Here is a 16,805-nt window from a genome sequence, read left to right as displayed (position 1 = left end):
AACTGGATCACTTCCTTGGAGGCTTGCATGCACTCTTCCACGGATGCTGCCCACACCAGCCAGTCGTCCAGGTAGGCTACCACCTGGATTCTCTTTAGGCGTAGTTGATGAATGACTGCATTCGCAAGCTTGGTGAATACTCTTGGAGCTATGTTCAGACCGAAGGGCATGGCTCTGAAAACGTACTTTCTTTTTTGTAGTTTGAATCCCAGGTAGGGGGAAACTTGACGGCTGATTGGAACGTGCCAGTACACATCCGTCATGTCTATGGAGACTGTGTATGCCCGTTTTGGCAGAAGGGTCCTTGTGTGTTGAAGCGTCAGCATTTTGAGCTTGTAGTTCACTATGAACTTGTTGAGTGGTGATAAGTCCAGAATGACTCTGGGCTTTTCCAAGTCCTTCTTCGGAACACAAAATAGCCTTCCTTGGAATCTGATGGACTTCGCCTTCCTTATAACTCTTTTGTTCAGGAGTTCCTGAACATATTCTTCCAGTATGGGGGTTGAGTGTTGGAAGAATTGAGGGAAGTTTGGTGGAGTTGAACTCCAACTCCACCCTAGTCCGTTCTTGATTAGGCTGTGGGCCCAGGGATCGAAGGTCCAACGATCCCGGAAGAGGAGAAGTCTCCTTCCTACCGTTAGCATCTCACTTTGAGTGCTGGTTGGAGGATTTACCTCCTTGGCCACGTCCACCCTTGTTACCCCTACCTCTGAAGGGGCATCTAGAGGATCCTCGAAAGGAGCCTCGAGACTTGGGCCTAAAGGTTGTTGACTGCCTTTCGAAAACTGGGGTGAACACAGGCGATTGGGTTGCCAGCGTTTGGGGCACCAGTTGGAAGGTGGAGGGTGGTTGTGCCACCGTCTGGGGCACCGTGGCCATGGGAAGCTGTTGCTGTTATTTCGGCCGAGAGGCCACTCTTGGTCATTTCGATTTATTCTTCGGCTGGGGACCCTCATCAGCTGAAGATTTTCTTTTTAGAGGACAAGCCCCATTAGGAGAGGAGATTTCTGTTCTCCGTTGCGGCTTTGTCCACGATCTCTTTGACCACTTCACTTGGGAAGAGGTCTTTTCCTCAAATGTTGGAAGCTATCAGCTTCCTTGGTTCGTGTCTCACCGCAGCCGAGGCGAACACGAACTCTCTAAAAGCCCTTCGTGTTTTAATAAAGTTGTACAGGTCCTTGGTGACTGTCGCCAAATGAGATTTGGCGAAGACCATGTACATGTCTGGGGTGTCCGGGATGCTTGCCATAGTCTCTAGTCTAGTCTGCAGAGACATGGAAGCAGCAAGACGTTCTTTTGTCTCCTGTTCTCTGCGCAGAAGAAAGTCTGGCAACTTCGGGAGGTCTTCGCCGAACTGTCGTCCGGCAATATCTGCCTCCAGCTTCCCAACTGTGAAGGTGTTATGAACATCCTTCCAGTCTGCATCGTCTGATGGAAAGGCGAGGGAGAAGGGTCTACACTCTTCCAGTGTAGGGCAAGGTTTCCCTGCCTTGACTGCCTTTAAGGCTGCCTTAAACCCTTTGTCCATAAAGGGGAAGGCACGTTTGGGGTCAGCAATGAAGGACGGGTGCTTCTTGCTGAGAGCCGGCACCTTGGAGCTAGTAAAGGCCCTCTCCTTCAAGGTGGTTTTATATAAGGCCTGGGCCTTAGAGAGTTCAAGGACAATGGTCTCCTTCGGCTCTGTCTCCTCTTTGGATGCAGGTTCCATCCTCAGACGGACATAGCAATCCGGATAGGCCCCTTTGCTGGGCCAAAACTCAATTTCCTCTACTGGGACAGTGCCCAGTTTCTCTGAGAGTAAGATCTTCCCCCCCCCCCCCGACATAGGCATATGCTCTGCGTACCTCCAGGGGTTGACGTCAGAGAAGGCGGGGAGATCCTTGACGTTTAGCTTCTTCGGGGCTAAACGTGTTGCAACCAGTTGATGGATTTCCGTCCGAAGAGAAGCTTCTTTCTCGTACGATTTCTTCTGGATGTCCTGCACCATGGACAGCAGCGAGTGCAATGTACTCGTGATGGAATCTAACTGGGGTGCAGTGGAAGAAGTCGAAGGCACCGACTCAGTCACCGTGGCTGATAATACCGAAATCGTTTCGGTTTTCTCGACTTCAGCCTCAGGAGGTACGTCATCCTCCTGACCCAGTTCCTCCACTAGGAGATTGTTCTCAGTCTCCTCCGAGACAACAGACATGTTGTCCTCTAATTGGATGCCCTGCAATGCATCCGATACGTCAGACTCTACCGGAATCTGGACAAGGGGAATCTCAGGTTGAGCCTGGGGAATGAATGCATCCGAAGATGCTCTAGGGAAAAGACAAGCCCTCATCCTCTCATTAGGAAGGTATAGGCCAGAGGTGTTCTTCTGAAAACCCCTGACCCATTTTCGCAGCGTCTCCCTTGCTGCGTCCCTTGACTTAGTAGACTTTTGGTCATCAAAAGCCTCTTTCACCAGTTTATCACAAACGGTACATACCTGTGGGTCCCAGTACTTGAGAGCCCCCTTGGTGACTGCGCAGCGAGCATGGGCCCTGCACATGCCATGGCCGTAGAAGTTCTTACTACGGACCGTACAAAAGTTGTTCCCGCACTCGGGATACTCCTCCTGTAAAGAAAGAAAAGCATATAAGTATTCGGTGAAATTCTCAGATTTGAGCATACATATTTTTATCAATATTAGCTTGGATAGAGTAAGCTAGAAAATAGGAAAGACACCTACTTGTGTTTCCTGTCCAGCCCATTGTTATGACCTCCTCCGATATTGAACAATAAATTCTTAACGAATTTTAGGGGAAGATGATATCCTTTAATATAAAGTGTCTTCTTAACACAATCTTCTAGGTTCAATATTGGGGATTAAAAATAATGGTTGATAACCATTAATTGGTAGAGAGAATCCCTCTCTTATATGTGATGGTCTCAAAATAGGCTGCCCATGAAGCACCTTGTAGGTTGGAAAAAACCTTTGGGCTACTGCACTGACTGTCGGCAGCATGCCGCAGTCCTGCCGGGCCTGCCGGCACATGCCGGGCTAGCCGGCATATGCCGGTCTATTCTGGGCTATTGAAGGCAGTTACTGTCTTCAGAGTAATGAACGGCAAGCCGCCGGCAGCGGCTCTGCCGGCCGGCAGCCGAAGGATCCCTCTATCAAGAAGGACCCGGCGGCAGCCGGCGGCAAATGTCTAGGTTATGGGTGGCCGGCTGCCGGCCGGCAATTTAGTTGCTGGCAGCCGGCCCCAGAATGTCTATTGTCGTTGGGTCGTCGATCAGCGACACCCACGGCGAACGGCGGCAGAGCAACTGCCGGCCGGCAGACAATCAACATGGCCGCCGGCGGCCGGCCCAGAATAAGGAAAGGCAGAGAAAAAGATAGGATGGAGGAAGGCAAAGGGTTCAAGTGGAAGGGGGAATTATATTCGGGCTTCCACCCAACCATATCCCATCCACATGGGCTATGGAAGGCAGTCCAAGGGAGGACTGAAGAACACTCTAAAGAATACGAGGGTACCTGCCGGCAGCCGGCTCGGTCGGCGGCAGACAGGGAGCCTCAGGCCAGTTCTGCAAATTACCCATAGGGTCAAATGTAGAATGACGGCCAGGGAGGGTTATGGCTCATCCAACACGAAAGAGACAGAGGGGAAGGAGTAAGTGTCCTATATGTAAGGTAATACCCGAAGGCACCACCCAACTTAAAGGATTGTGATCTCATAGAGTAACCTCAGGTAGGGGAAATCATTTCCCCAGGTTGGGTTAGTCAGGTGAGAAAGCGGCACACACGACACAATCTCACAAGAGAACAGAATCTCGTACCAGAGACCTTAGGCAAGGAAGAAATAATTTCTTCGGTCTAAGAACTACCAGTACAGGACTGTCTGCTAGACCAAGGAAGGAGGGATTGTCATACAAAACCCTCCACGTATGGTCTAGGGAGGTCTAGCCTCCTGTAAAGGCAGCTTAACCTGACATGGGAAATCATATCACCAAGACAGTAAAATGCCTAACACAGACTATTACTCTGATGTCCCGTTCTAAACTCAAAACCGACTCGGTGGTTAAGAGAAAGAGCGAAATACCCCAGTAAAACTTTGCCAGAACTCAGTTCACAGCAAAGCTAATTGAGGATAGCTTAGGCTAATCAGAGGGAAGGGGGATTGCTCTTAAATCTCGCCAGGAGATTAGTATCGACTTAAAAGGTATAGGAGGTGTCAGTCTCACCTTAAAAGACAATACAAGAGCAATGGGGACATGTATGAAAGTATACTAAAGCCCCTAGGCTAGTAGCCTAGGAGCATGAGAATCGTTCACCGAAACTCTCTTGTATACTATCTTGGAAGAAGAGGAAAATTTTAAGCAGTAATATCTTAAATGTATAAAATATTGCCTGAGCTTCAATAAAATTTTACCAGGAAGGTTATATCATGCATGAAGTGTGTAGGTCCTAGCCTAGCACTCGCGAGGCTCGATCACAAGAAGCCAAAACCACGACAACAATGACATAATATAAAAATCCCTAGCTAAATTTCTAAATAGCTAAAGTTATTAAAGCAAATAATGCCGGGAAAGGAGTCGTTCTGGCTAACTAAATGTACAAGGAAGAACGACCGGGTCCATGACGCCATCCGGCTGGCAACAGCTCTTGTTACATTAATTACGATCTCAATCCAAAAGCAAAACTGGCAAGAGCTTACATTTATACAATTCAAAGATATTACTTAACTTTCCCGAAGCAGATGAGGCTGGTGAAGACATCATAGCGACGAATAAACTCCAAAATATCAAGAGATAACACGGGATAACACCAGTCAACAAAGCTATTGCAGAAAGAATGTCTTGGTGGCGCCGCGCGGTGGCGATTTGGCGCACTATTTACAGTACAGTAGGAGTGTCGCCTTTTCAACGACTATCCTATATACTTGCCACTTTTCCTCTCGAAGCGAAAGCGCTATTAGGGGTGTAGATAGCTATGAGACGTGTCAAGAATACGTCCTCTGATATTACGCGATATCCCTTTTAAAATTTTAAGGGATATTCGCTCCAGGAGTTAGAATTCTGGATACCTTTGGTAAATTCTCTGGGATATATCACTGTAGTCAAATATACCTAGGAAGCAACTATTGAAGGAACTTTCATCAGGACGACATGGCCTAAGCCCAAATATATATATATATATATATATATATATATATATATATATATATATATATATATACATATACCAAGGCACTTCCCCCAATTTTAGGGGGTAGGCGACATCTAACAAATGAAACAGAGAAGGGGATCTCTCCTCTCTACGTTCCTCCCAGCCTGACAAGGGACTCAACCGAGTTCGGCTGGTACTGCTAGGGGTGCCACAGCCCACCCTCTCCCGTTATCCACCACAGATGAAGCTTCATAATGCTGAATCCCCTACTGCTGCTACCTCCGCGGTCATCCAAGACACCGGAGGAAGCAGCAGGGCCTACTGGAACTGCGTCACAATCACTCGCCATTCATTCCTATTTCTAGTACGCTCTCTTGCCTCTCTCACATCCATCCTCCTATCACCCAGAGCTTCCTTCACTCTATCCATCCATCCAAACCTTAGCCTTCCTCTTGTACTTCTCCCATCAACTCTTGCATTCATCACCTTCTGTAGCAGACAGCCATTTTCCATTCTCTCAACATGGCCAAACCACCTCAACACATTCATATCCACTCTAGCTGCTAACTCATTTTTTACACCCGTTCTCACCTTCACTACTTCGTTCCTAACCCTATCTACTCGAGATACACCAGCCATAATCCTTAAACATTTCATCTCAAACACATTCAATTTCTGTCTCTCCGTCACTTCCATTCCCCACAACTCCAATCCATACATCACAGTTGGTACAATCACTTTCTCATACAGAACTCTCTTTACATTCATGCCCAACCCTCTATTTTTTACTACTCCCTTAACTGCCCCCAACACTTTGCATCCTTCATTCACTCTCTGACGTACATCTGCTGCCACTCCACCTGCAACAACAGACCCCAAGTACTTAAACTGATCCACCTCCTCAAGTAACTCTCCATTCAACGTGACTTTCAACCTCGCACCACCTTCCCTTCTCGCACATCTCATAACCTTACTCTTACCCACATATCTCTCAACTTCCTTCTCTCACACACCCTTCCAAATTCTGTCACTAATCGGCCAAGCTTCTCTTCCGCGTGCAACCTGTACAGTATCATCCGCAAACAACAACTGATTTACCTCCCATTCATGGTAATTTTCGTCTACCAGTTTCAATCCTCGTCCAAGCACTCGAGCATTCACTTCTCTCACCACTCCATCAACATACAAGTTAAACAACCACGGTGACATCACACATCCCTGTCTCAGCCCCACTCTCACCGGAAACTAATCGCTCACTTTATTTCCTATCCTAACATATGCTTTACTACCTTTTTAGAAACTTTTCACTTCTTGCAACAACCTTCCACCAACTCCATATAACCTCATCACATTCCACATTGCTTCCCTATCAACTCTATCATACACTTTCTCCAGATCCATAAACGCAACATACACCTCCTTACCTTTTTGCTAAATATTTTCCCATATCTGCCTAACTGTAAATATCTGATTCATACAACCCTTACCTCTTCTAAAACCACTCTGTACTTCTAAGATTGCATTCTCTGTTTTATCCTTAATCCTATTAATCTGTACTCTACCATACACTTTTCCCACCACACTCAACAAACTAATACCCCTTTAATTACAACACTCATGCACATCTCCCTTACCCTTATATAGTGGTACAGTACATGCACAAACCCAATATACTGGTACCATTGACAACACAAAACACATATTAAACAATCTCACCAACCATTCAAGTACAGTCACACCCCCTTCCTTCAACATCTCAGTTCTCACACCATCCATACCAGATGCTTTTCCTACTCTCGTTTCATCTAGTGCTCTCCTCACTTACTCTCTTGAAATTTCTCTCTCATTTTCATCTCCCATTACCGGCACCTCAACACCTGTAATAGCAATTATATCTGCCTCCCTATTATCCTCAACATTCAGTAAATTTTCAAAATATTCCGCCTATGTTTTCCTTACCTCCTCTCCTTTTAATAACATTCCATTTCAATCTTTCACTGTCTCTTCAATATATATATATATATATATATATATATATATATATATATATATATATATATATATATATATATATATATAATATACAGTGTATACATATATATATATATATATATATATATATACAGTAGTAGCTTCCTAGGATATATTGACTACAGTGGATATTCCCAGAGAATTAAACTAAAGGTCTCCAGAATTCTAACTTCTGGCGCGAATATCCTTTAAGATGCCTTTTAGGATATCGCATATTAACAGGCGATGTATTCTCGACACGCCACATAGCTATCTGCACCCCACATAGCGTTTACGCTTCGAGGGGGATTAAGTGGCAAGATAAGGGAGGAGCTGTTACAAAGTTCTCCTCCGTTACTGTTATGGGCACTTGGATGACGTCATACCTATTGCCATCTTGGATGACGTAGCATCCTCCCGCCATTTCATTCCTTTTAGCGTTCAGCCAATACCTCCAGATACAGTAAGATAGGGAGGGAGCCTGCTAAGGTCTTTCCAAGAAAGGAGGGCGGGTCCATCAGGACGACATGGCCATCTCACCCAAAAATAGATTTTTCGCTTCGCTTAAAATAGGTTTTTTGAGGTTAGTCTATGTCGTCCTGGTGGAAGTTTACCAGAGCATTAATGTATCGTGGATTTCCCAGTTGTGCCTTCAACTTCCAGACAATATTTCCTTGGTCTTTAGGACCTAAGAGACCTACGACAACACCGTTATAGTCGTTTCCGTTTAACATATATTATCTTAGTGCTTCCTGCCCCCTACAGGGAAGAGTCGAACCAGACTCGGGAAAAGTCTCGAAGTTGCATGTTACAGTGAACCGTCCCAGCCATCTAAGGGGATATGCTGGTCTCATTGCATGTCGGTAGCCCGAGTTTTTATCAAGTATTGGAACAAGTTGTATTTCAATGGAAAGGTTTGCGTAAGCGTATGAACAAAGGTATCATTATTGTTCAATACATCATGCAGAAGAAGGGTAGGAAAATACTCTCACAGTTTCTTTATTAAAATGTTTTAGGGCGAAAAAAGACGCATAAAACCATTTTACATCTATTTGAATAAATAAATGAGGATGAGCATACATGTGAAAATGTAAAATTTGTAATTGAGAATCAGTTACATAACATAGGCACCTTGACATAAACAGAAATATTTGTAGTACCTGAAAAGGAAAACTTACCACACACTTCAATATCCGTATGGAATTGCAATGTCTTTCTGAGAATGTCAATATACACTCGTGTACAAGACACGCGGCACTAGTGTTCAGTCTATGTTATATCACCTTGGTATATTAGAACGGTCCATGTCGCCATCACGATGACGATCACTACTCAGTTGTGCACTCAGTTGTGCACTAGGGCCAACTTATACACCCTTTAGAATTTTAAGTCTCATAAAATTCACTGTTCCTCGCAGCACTAAGCGGCAGGTTTTAGAACACTACCTGCCGCCACCACATATCGCTTGACTTCTTGCACTTGCTTTGCGTAGTGCTTAAAGAACACTCTGGATGACTTCCATCCAGTAAGAGCGAAGACTTTCAAAAGTCCATTAGTTGGAAGAAGTTCAGGGAAGAGGCGACCTTCCTAGGATCATGACCTGCGGGTGTACTGTCAGGATCCGCTCTGCAAATGAAGTAGGTGATCTTCGCCCGTAGTTGTTCAAGTGACAGGTTTGACCCCGATGTTTCTCCTTTAAAGAGTTGTCCTCCTCCGAAGTCTGAAGTTCTGCGAAGATAGACCTTTAGACTCTCCACTGGACACAGAGAGGCATCTTCCTTCAGAGGGCAGATTCTACAGGGACCCCATCTCTTTGTGGGTAACTCCTTCTTGGTCAGAAACGTTGGGTCAGGAAAGAGGGTGAGCTCGCCCGTGTCAGCGAACCGGATGTGGCCCTGTTCCCTAGATAATGCTTCAATTTCACTAACTCTAGCCCCTGAGGCTAAAGCAAACAAGAAAATAACTTTTTGGGTCAAATCTTTCAGAGGGCAAGTTTTGCTGTCCAAGCCTGAGGCAAAATGTAGCACTTTGTCAAGAGACCATGAAATAGGTCACGGAGGGGCCGCTGATCTAAGTCTAGTACAGGCCTTCGGCACCTTACTAAAGATTTCGTTAGACATGTCTTTTTGGAAGGCATACAGCAAGGGTCTTGTCAGGGCAGATTTACACGTAGTGATCGTGTTGGCTGCTAAACCTTGTTCATGACGGTGGATAAAGAAGGACAGGCAGAAATCCATCGTGATTTCCTTCGGATTCTTTGCCTTGACAAATGTTACCCATTTCTTCCAAGATGACTTGTATTGCCTTCTGGTAGATTTTGACTTATATTCCTCCAAGAAGTCCAGGCTTTTCTTCGAGATTTCAAACCTTTTCTTTACGGCAAGTGATAGAAAATCATGAGATGAAGGGCTCTGGTTTTCTGTGATGAAGCGAAGACAGTCGACTTCTGAACTTGTTGAGACAGACCTGGGTCCGACAGTGGAATCAGCTTCGGTTGTAATTCTAGAATCAGGGGGAACCAGTTGCTCCGGGGCCACTTGGGAGCCACTAGGGCTGCCGTTCCTTGAAAGGATCTCATCTTGGTGAGGACCTTGAGCAGAAGGTTGGGTGGAGGGAACAGGTAAATCTTGGTCCATTTGTTCCAGTCCAGGGACATGGCGTCCACTGCTTCCGCACGAGGGTCCTCGTACGGGGCCACGTATCGAGGAAGTTTCTTGTTGTCGCTCGTTGCGAAGAGGTCGATCTGCAGTTCCGGGACTTGACGTAAGATGAAGGAGAATGATTCTACGTCTAATGACCATTCCGACTCTTTCGGGCCTATCCTGGATAGAGTGTCCGCTGTCACATTGCGGAACCCTTGGAGGTGAACTGCTGATAAGTGCCCTCTCTTCTTCTCCGCTAGGCGGAGGATGGCCAATATCACATTGTTGAGTTGAGGCGATCGTGAGCCTAGACGATTTAGACATCTGACCGCCACATCACTGTCCAAAGTCAGTCGCACGTGGATTGAGAGGCGAGGAGACAATCTCTTCAGTGTGAGGTAGACTGCCATGGCCTCCAAGATGTTGATGTGAAATGTCTTGAACAGGGAGAACCAAGTTCCTTGAGTCTTGCGTTGATGGGAGTGACCCTCCCATCCTTCCAGCGATGCGTCCGTGTGGATGGTAACTGAGGGTGGAGGCAGTTGTAGAGGCATTGACCTCTTGAACTTGCTGGCCTCCGACCATGGCTTGAGGATTGATCGAAGCCGAGACGGGAGTGGTCTTCTGAGATCTCTTCGAGCGTTTGATGTGTATCTTCTCCAGACTCCTGATGCATCTTTTAGCTGCTTTTTCAGCACTGGGTCTGCCACCGAAGTGAACTGGAGGGAGCGGAGCACACGCTCTTGTTGACGTCTTGAAATCCATGTGGATTTGAAAAGTCTCTTGACAGACCTCGCTATTTCTCTCCTCTTCTTTAACGGAATGGAAAGACGGTGTGACTGTAGGTTCCAATGTATACCTAGCCATTGGAACTTTTGAGCTGGAGATAGTCTAGACTTTTTGGCATTGATCTTGAATCCTAGATGTTCCAGGAATTGGATCACTTTCTTGGATGCTTGCAGGCATTCCGTTTCCGATGCTGCCCACACCAGCCAATCGTCCAGGTAGGCCATTACCTGAACACCCTGTAGGCATAGTTGTTGAACGATAGTTTCTGCAAGCTTCGTGAAGATCCTTGAGGCTATGTTGAGCCCGAAGGGCATGGCTCTGAAAGTGTACTTTCTTTTCTGAAGCCTGAATCCTAGGTAGGCGGAGATCTGGCGATTGATCGGAATGTGCCAATAGGCGTCCGCCATGTCTATTGAGACTGTGTATGCCTTTCTGGGCAATAGGACCCTTATATGCTGAAGGGTTAGGATCTTGAACTTGTTTTTCTCGATGAACTTGTTGAGAGGAGACAATTCCAGGATGACTCTGAGTTCGTCGGAGTCTATCTTGGGAACACAGAACAGTCTTCCCTGAAACTTGATGGACTTTGCTCACTTGATCACATTTTTGTTCAAGAGTTCTCGGACACATTCTTCCAGAACGGGGGTGGAGTGCTGAAAGAATTGTGGAAAAGCTGGTGGTGATTTCTTCCAGCTCCAGCCTAGTCCATTCTTGACGATGCTGTGGGCCCAGGGATCGAAGGTCCAACAATCCTGGAAGTGACAGTCTTACTCCTACCGGAAGCAACTCATTGCTTCTTGTTTCCGGAGAGCTTGCCTCCTCGACCGCTTGCCCCCCTTCGTCCTCTCCCTCTGGAGGGACGCCTATAGGAGTCTCTTCCTGAGCCTCTGCCCCTGGCACGAAAGGTAGTAGACTGCCTTTCATAAGCCGGGGTAAAGGCTGGTGACTGAGTCACCACTTGCTGGGGCACCAGTTGGAAGGTGGGTTGGGCCTGTGCCACTAGCTGTGGCGTTGCGGTCACGAGAAGTTGTCGTTTTGGGGGGCGAGGTGACAGCCTTGGTGTCTTGGATGTCTTCTTAGGCTGGGGACCCTCATCCGGAGAAGACATCCTCTTTGCCGACATAGCCCACTTCTGCAGAAGGTTCCTATCCTCCGTGGCGGCCTTGTCAACAATCTCCTTGACCAAGTCAGAGGGGAAGAGATCTTTTCCCCATATGTTAGAAGAAATCAACTTCCGAGGTTCGTGTTTGACGGTCGTAGATGCGAACACGAACTCCCTGCACGCCCGTCGTGCTCTGAGAAAGCTATAGAAGTCTTTTGTCAGAGTTGTCAAGAGAGTCTTGGCTAGGACCATGAACATGTCAGGGGTCCTCTGTTCCCAGCCATTGTCTCCATGGACACCTGGAAAGAGAAAGAAGCAGCCAGTCTCTCCTTTGTATCCTGTTCCCTATGAAGTAGGAAATTGGATAGCTTGGGGAGGTTTTCGTTGAACTGTCGTCCAGCAATGTCGGCCTCCAACTTCCCAACCGAGAAAGTCAACTGGATGTCCTTCCAGTCTTTGTCGTCAGGTGGCAGAGCTAAGGAAAGGGGCCTACACTCTTCGAGGGTAGGGCAAGGTTTTCCCGCTTCCACTGCCATCAGTACTGCCTTGAAGGATTTTTCTGTGAAGGGAAAAACCATGGTGTTAGGAGCAAGAAAGGATGGGTGCTTCTTGCTTAGGGCCGGCACCTTGGAGTTGGTGTAGCCCCTTTCCTTCAGGCAGCCGGCGAACAGCGCCTGAGCCTTGGAGTGGTCGAAGACAATGACCTCCTTAGGCTCCGTTTCTTCCTTGGAAGCAGGTTCCGTCTTGAGACGAACAAAGCAGTCAGGGTACGAATCAAAGTTCTGCCAGAATTTCACATCTTCAATGGGGATGGCGCCTAGCTTGTCTGAGATAACTATCTTCCCATTGGTGATAGGCATGTACTCGGCATGCTTCCATGGGTTGATCTCTGAGCAGGAGGGAAGATCCTAGACTTTGAGTCTCTTCTGAGACCCTTGTTGAAGCTACAGGCGGAGAATCTCCTTCTTAAACTCCGCGTCCCTCTGCTTGAGAGATCGCCATCATGGTCTGAATTGCAGCCATGGTCTCGTCCGACTTCGTAGGTAAGGGAGTGGACGAGGTAGAAGGTACCGGTTCCGGGGCGGGAGTCGACGTCACAGAACGGGATGCCACATACTCTTCTTCCGATTCTGGAGCCACAGTAGACTCCTCTTCTAGGCCATCGGCCAAAAGGTCTTTCTCGGTGCCTTCCAACACTTCGGACATCCTATCATCTTCAATGTGGATGTCTTTCATTGCATCCGAGACATCCGAGTCGATCGTCAGCTGGATGCATGGGATCTCAGGGTGAGATTGAGGGATTACGGCAAGTTCTTACTATTCTTATTTTTATGAGAAGATATTGACAACTTCAGCTATCAGGGATAAGAAATCTCAAATTTTAGCTATTAAAGGTATACAGTGGTCATAGTTTTGTTTCTGACACATTTTGAATTCAATTGTGTTACATTTTCTAAGAAAACAAACTTATGAGCCTTTAAAACAGTCTCTGTCAAAGAAACTGATGAATAACTACTTGAACTGTTTTATTTTCCAAAAATAAAGTATCATCATCATTATCTCCTACGCCTATTGTCGCAAAGGGCTTCGATTAGATTTCGCCAGTTGTCTCCATCTTGAGCTTTTAACTGAATAATACTTCTCCATTCATCATCTACTTTGCACTTCATAGTCCTCAGCCATGTGGGCCTGGGTCTTTCCACTCTTCTAGTGCCTGTGGAGCCCAGCTGAACGTTTGCTGAACCAAACCATCTCCATCTACCTCTTGTCCACATGATCTCAGCCACATATGGCACTCAAGTAATCTCTCTTATAGTTTCATTTATAATCCTGCCCTGCCATTTAACTCCCATTATCCTTCTGAGGGTTTCTCAAATCTACTAGATTTATTGGAGATTGTTTCATTGTCATACCATGACTCATGTCCATAGAGTAACACCGATCTCACTAAAATGATATACAGTATAATCTGATTTTTATATGTAATTTCAGGCAATTAGATTTCCAAATTTTACTTAACCTAGCAAGTGTCTGATTTGCTTTTTTCAATTTTTCACTGAACTCTAATTCTAAAGACTCTGTATTGAATATCTTAGTTCCTAAATACTTAAATGATTCTACCCCCACTAATCCTTTCTCCTTCCAATGATATTTCATCTTCCATTGCATACTCCATTCTCATCCTGTCGTGTGATATTTCATGCATTCTGGTAAGCAAGCATTACAAATCCTGTGGGGTTCTGCTAAGAAGGAAAGCATCATCAGCATACTCTAGATCTGCTAAACTCCTATAACCAATCCAGTCCAATCCTTCTCCCCCATCTCCAACTGTTCTACTCATTTCAAAATCCATGAGGAGGATAAACAACATAGGTGACAACACATTCCCTTGGAGTGCTCCACTGTTCACTGGAAATTCATTTGATAAGACTCCATTAACATTAACTTTGCACTTGCTATGCTCATGAACAGACTTAATCAAATTTACATATTTATGAGGAATTCCATAGTAATGCAGGACTCTCCACAAAATTAGTTGGTACATGCTACCAAAGGCTTTTTCATAGCCCACAAAGTCCATCAAAAAGGGATTTCTATATTCTATGCATTGCTGTACAAGTCTCAAAATGAAAATTTGGTCAGTGCAACTTCTACCTTTTCTAATTCTTGCTTGTTAATCTCTCAGCTTTTCGTCAATCTTTCTCTCCAGTCTCTTTAGAATAAGCATACTATATATTTTCATAATTGACATAAGTGTGACGCCTCTGTAATTATCGCAATCAGTCAGGTCTCCTTTTTTTTTCCATTTTCACCAACACTTATAACTCCCATTCATCAGGTTTTTCCTCTACATGCCACATTCTACAAAATAATCTTGTAAGTAGTCTGGCAGGTACTTCATTTTCAGCCAGCATTGTCTCGGCAGTTATTCCATCGTACCCTGGGGCTTTCCATCTCTTTAGTGCTTTGAGGATAGCTTCGACTTATAAATTATAGAATTAATATATTTTAGTTTTTATTTTTTTTTTTATTTTGTACAGGGAGAATGTTTTGAAACTGTTTTAGGCTATTCATGGCAGCATCCTTTTCAAGGAGTGAGTCTTCAACAGCAGGTTCTGATTCTGTCTCATTTCTTCAATGTATCTGTGGCAGTATGGGGAGATACTTTAGAGAGTTGCCATATGTCAGGAACTTGGTCGATTGTAAAACCACAAATCTGCATAAATTGCCTAGAGTTATAAACTGTGCCCAAGGCTCTAGTTCTTTTAGAGGATCTAGTGAAATTATAAGTAATTGTGTTACATTTGAATAGCAAAAAAGCTATGTTATATATCAAGAAACCGGGAGGATTTTTTTTTTCCAACGCTCAAGCTAATATTTACATTTAGAAGCAAGATTTATAGAAATAAACAGTTTTCCTTTTTTAGATTCTTGTGATAATCACTAAGGTTCTGTCATTTATTTCATAGGATGATTAACAAATTATTATGAGTGCTTTTTATTTATACCAATGCATTTAATTCACCAAGTTATGAATAATAAACACCATACGTTACTGTATTTGTATTGTAATTCCTAGTTTTTTGTACTAAGAACAATTTATGTTGTTTATTCCTCATTACATCTTTATGATTATGTCTACATCTTCGGTGTCTTTTCTCACACAGAATTTTAACGAAGAGTTATGTAATGGTTGTGATTTGGATTTTGATCCACATAGGAGTGTGGAAGTATGGTTAAGCCTTCCTGTTGACCACCGTATACCAGAACATTCGTACAAAGGGATGGAATATAGTCGGTTGGTTACATATATGGAAAACCTTATTAAGGAAACTGTAGAGGTAAGTACAGTACAGTATTTTAATTGGATTTTAGTGTTGATAGACATTTTTCAAATTAATTCCTTAACTGAATAATGTAAATGAAAAGTTTGAAGTACAGTCATACCTCTCTTCACGAAAGACTCTGCTTATGAAATTTTCAAGCGGCGAAACGAGATACGAATATTTTTGTGACACACATTGCGAAAAATGTTTCACTTTAAGAAAAGAGATTTGCCAGCCAGGCCAAGAATTAAATAGTCACCCATCAAAGAGTTGAAGAAAATGGTCTCAGATAACAGAAAATGTAGCTGTAGTCTATAATAGGGGTAACTATAATAGTACAGTACATCATATGGAACTGTATACAGTATTTATTATATGTACAGTATTGTACTGTATGTATTGTATTATTTTCCATTTATTATTACATTATGTTGTAATATCTACTTAATTTACAGGTATGACCATTTAGTTTAGGTATATTGAATGGTTCAAATGTATTTGGCTGTACAGTATTTCATTGTGATTATACTGTAGATTATTATGAGATTTAATGTGGTGTTTTGTAGGGTTTGGAACGAATTAGGCAATTTGCATTGAAATTCCTCACAACACGAAAAAATTACTTTACGAAAGAAGTCCAAGAGTTATATTTGTTCCCATACTAACACACCTTCCATTATTTATGTGGATATTTTTTCAGTGGCAGCTAGAGGTAGCCATTAGACTTTAATTGTGAGTTGGCAACCCTGCCTAATCTCTTAAGCAGGTAGGCTAGGGGTGGCTGGGTGGTACCCAGCCACCTCTATATATACTCTCACAGCGGTGAGAGACGTCACTTTTTCTTTTGGCTTGGTAGAGATTGGACGTGTCCGCTCTCCTCCTGAAAGTCATTGGACTTTTTTATTTTTTCTTTCTCTTTACATGTGTGCGTGTCTTCTTCTGCATCACTTTCACCATGCGAACGTGTCCAGGGCGAGAGGGTGCCGTGAGCAGGACCTCCATGTCATTTTTAGAGACCGATCCACACTCTCTGTCCTCCATGCCGAAGGCATCGATGCGAGCTGTGTTCGCCCTGCGCAGAGTGTAGGGAGTGGTCTGCGTCCCTGTGGGAGAAGTTTGGGCGGCGTAGGAAGAAGACCAGGCGCGATCGTTCTCCCTCAGGGGGCAAGTGATGCGAGTTCTTCTTCTTCTTCTCGCACCCCCCCAATTTCTCTCAAAGGCTCTTTCTTGTGCGTGCTCTCACGAGGGACGTTCGAGTAGGAGCGCAGATCGCTCAACTCCTTGGCAACCCTAGAGTA

General features: G+C 44.7%; 1 protein-coding gene across 3 annotated transcripts in view; it reads left to right on the top strand.

Annotated features, from left to right (window-relative positions):
• Positions 1-16,805, top strand: part of LOC137653558 (centromere-associated protein E-like) — an 892,913-nt gene that overhangs the window by 449,136 nt on the left and 426,972 nt on the right. For all 3 annotated transcript variants that reach the window (XM_068387057.1, XM_068387056.1, XM_068387055.1), the window contains exon 19: positions 15,349-15,522. In XM_068387057.1, coding sequence (XP_068243158.1) covers positions 15,349-15,522 — 174 coding nt within the window. The remainder of the gene's footprint in view (positions 1-15,348; positions 15,523-16,805) is intronic.

This window comes from Palaemon carinicauda, chromosome 14 (genome assembly GCF_036898095.1).
Source record: "Palaemon carinicauda isolate YSFRI2023 chromosome 14, ASM3689809v2, whole genome shotgun sequence".
Taxonomy (NCBI): Eukaryota; Metazoa; Arthropoda; class Malacostraca; order Decapoda; family Palaemonidae; genus Palaemon; species Palaemon carinicauda.
Note: the sequence above shows the minus strand (reverse complement) of the source record. Positions and strands in the feature narration are given on the sequence as shown.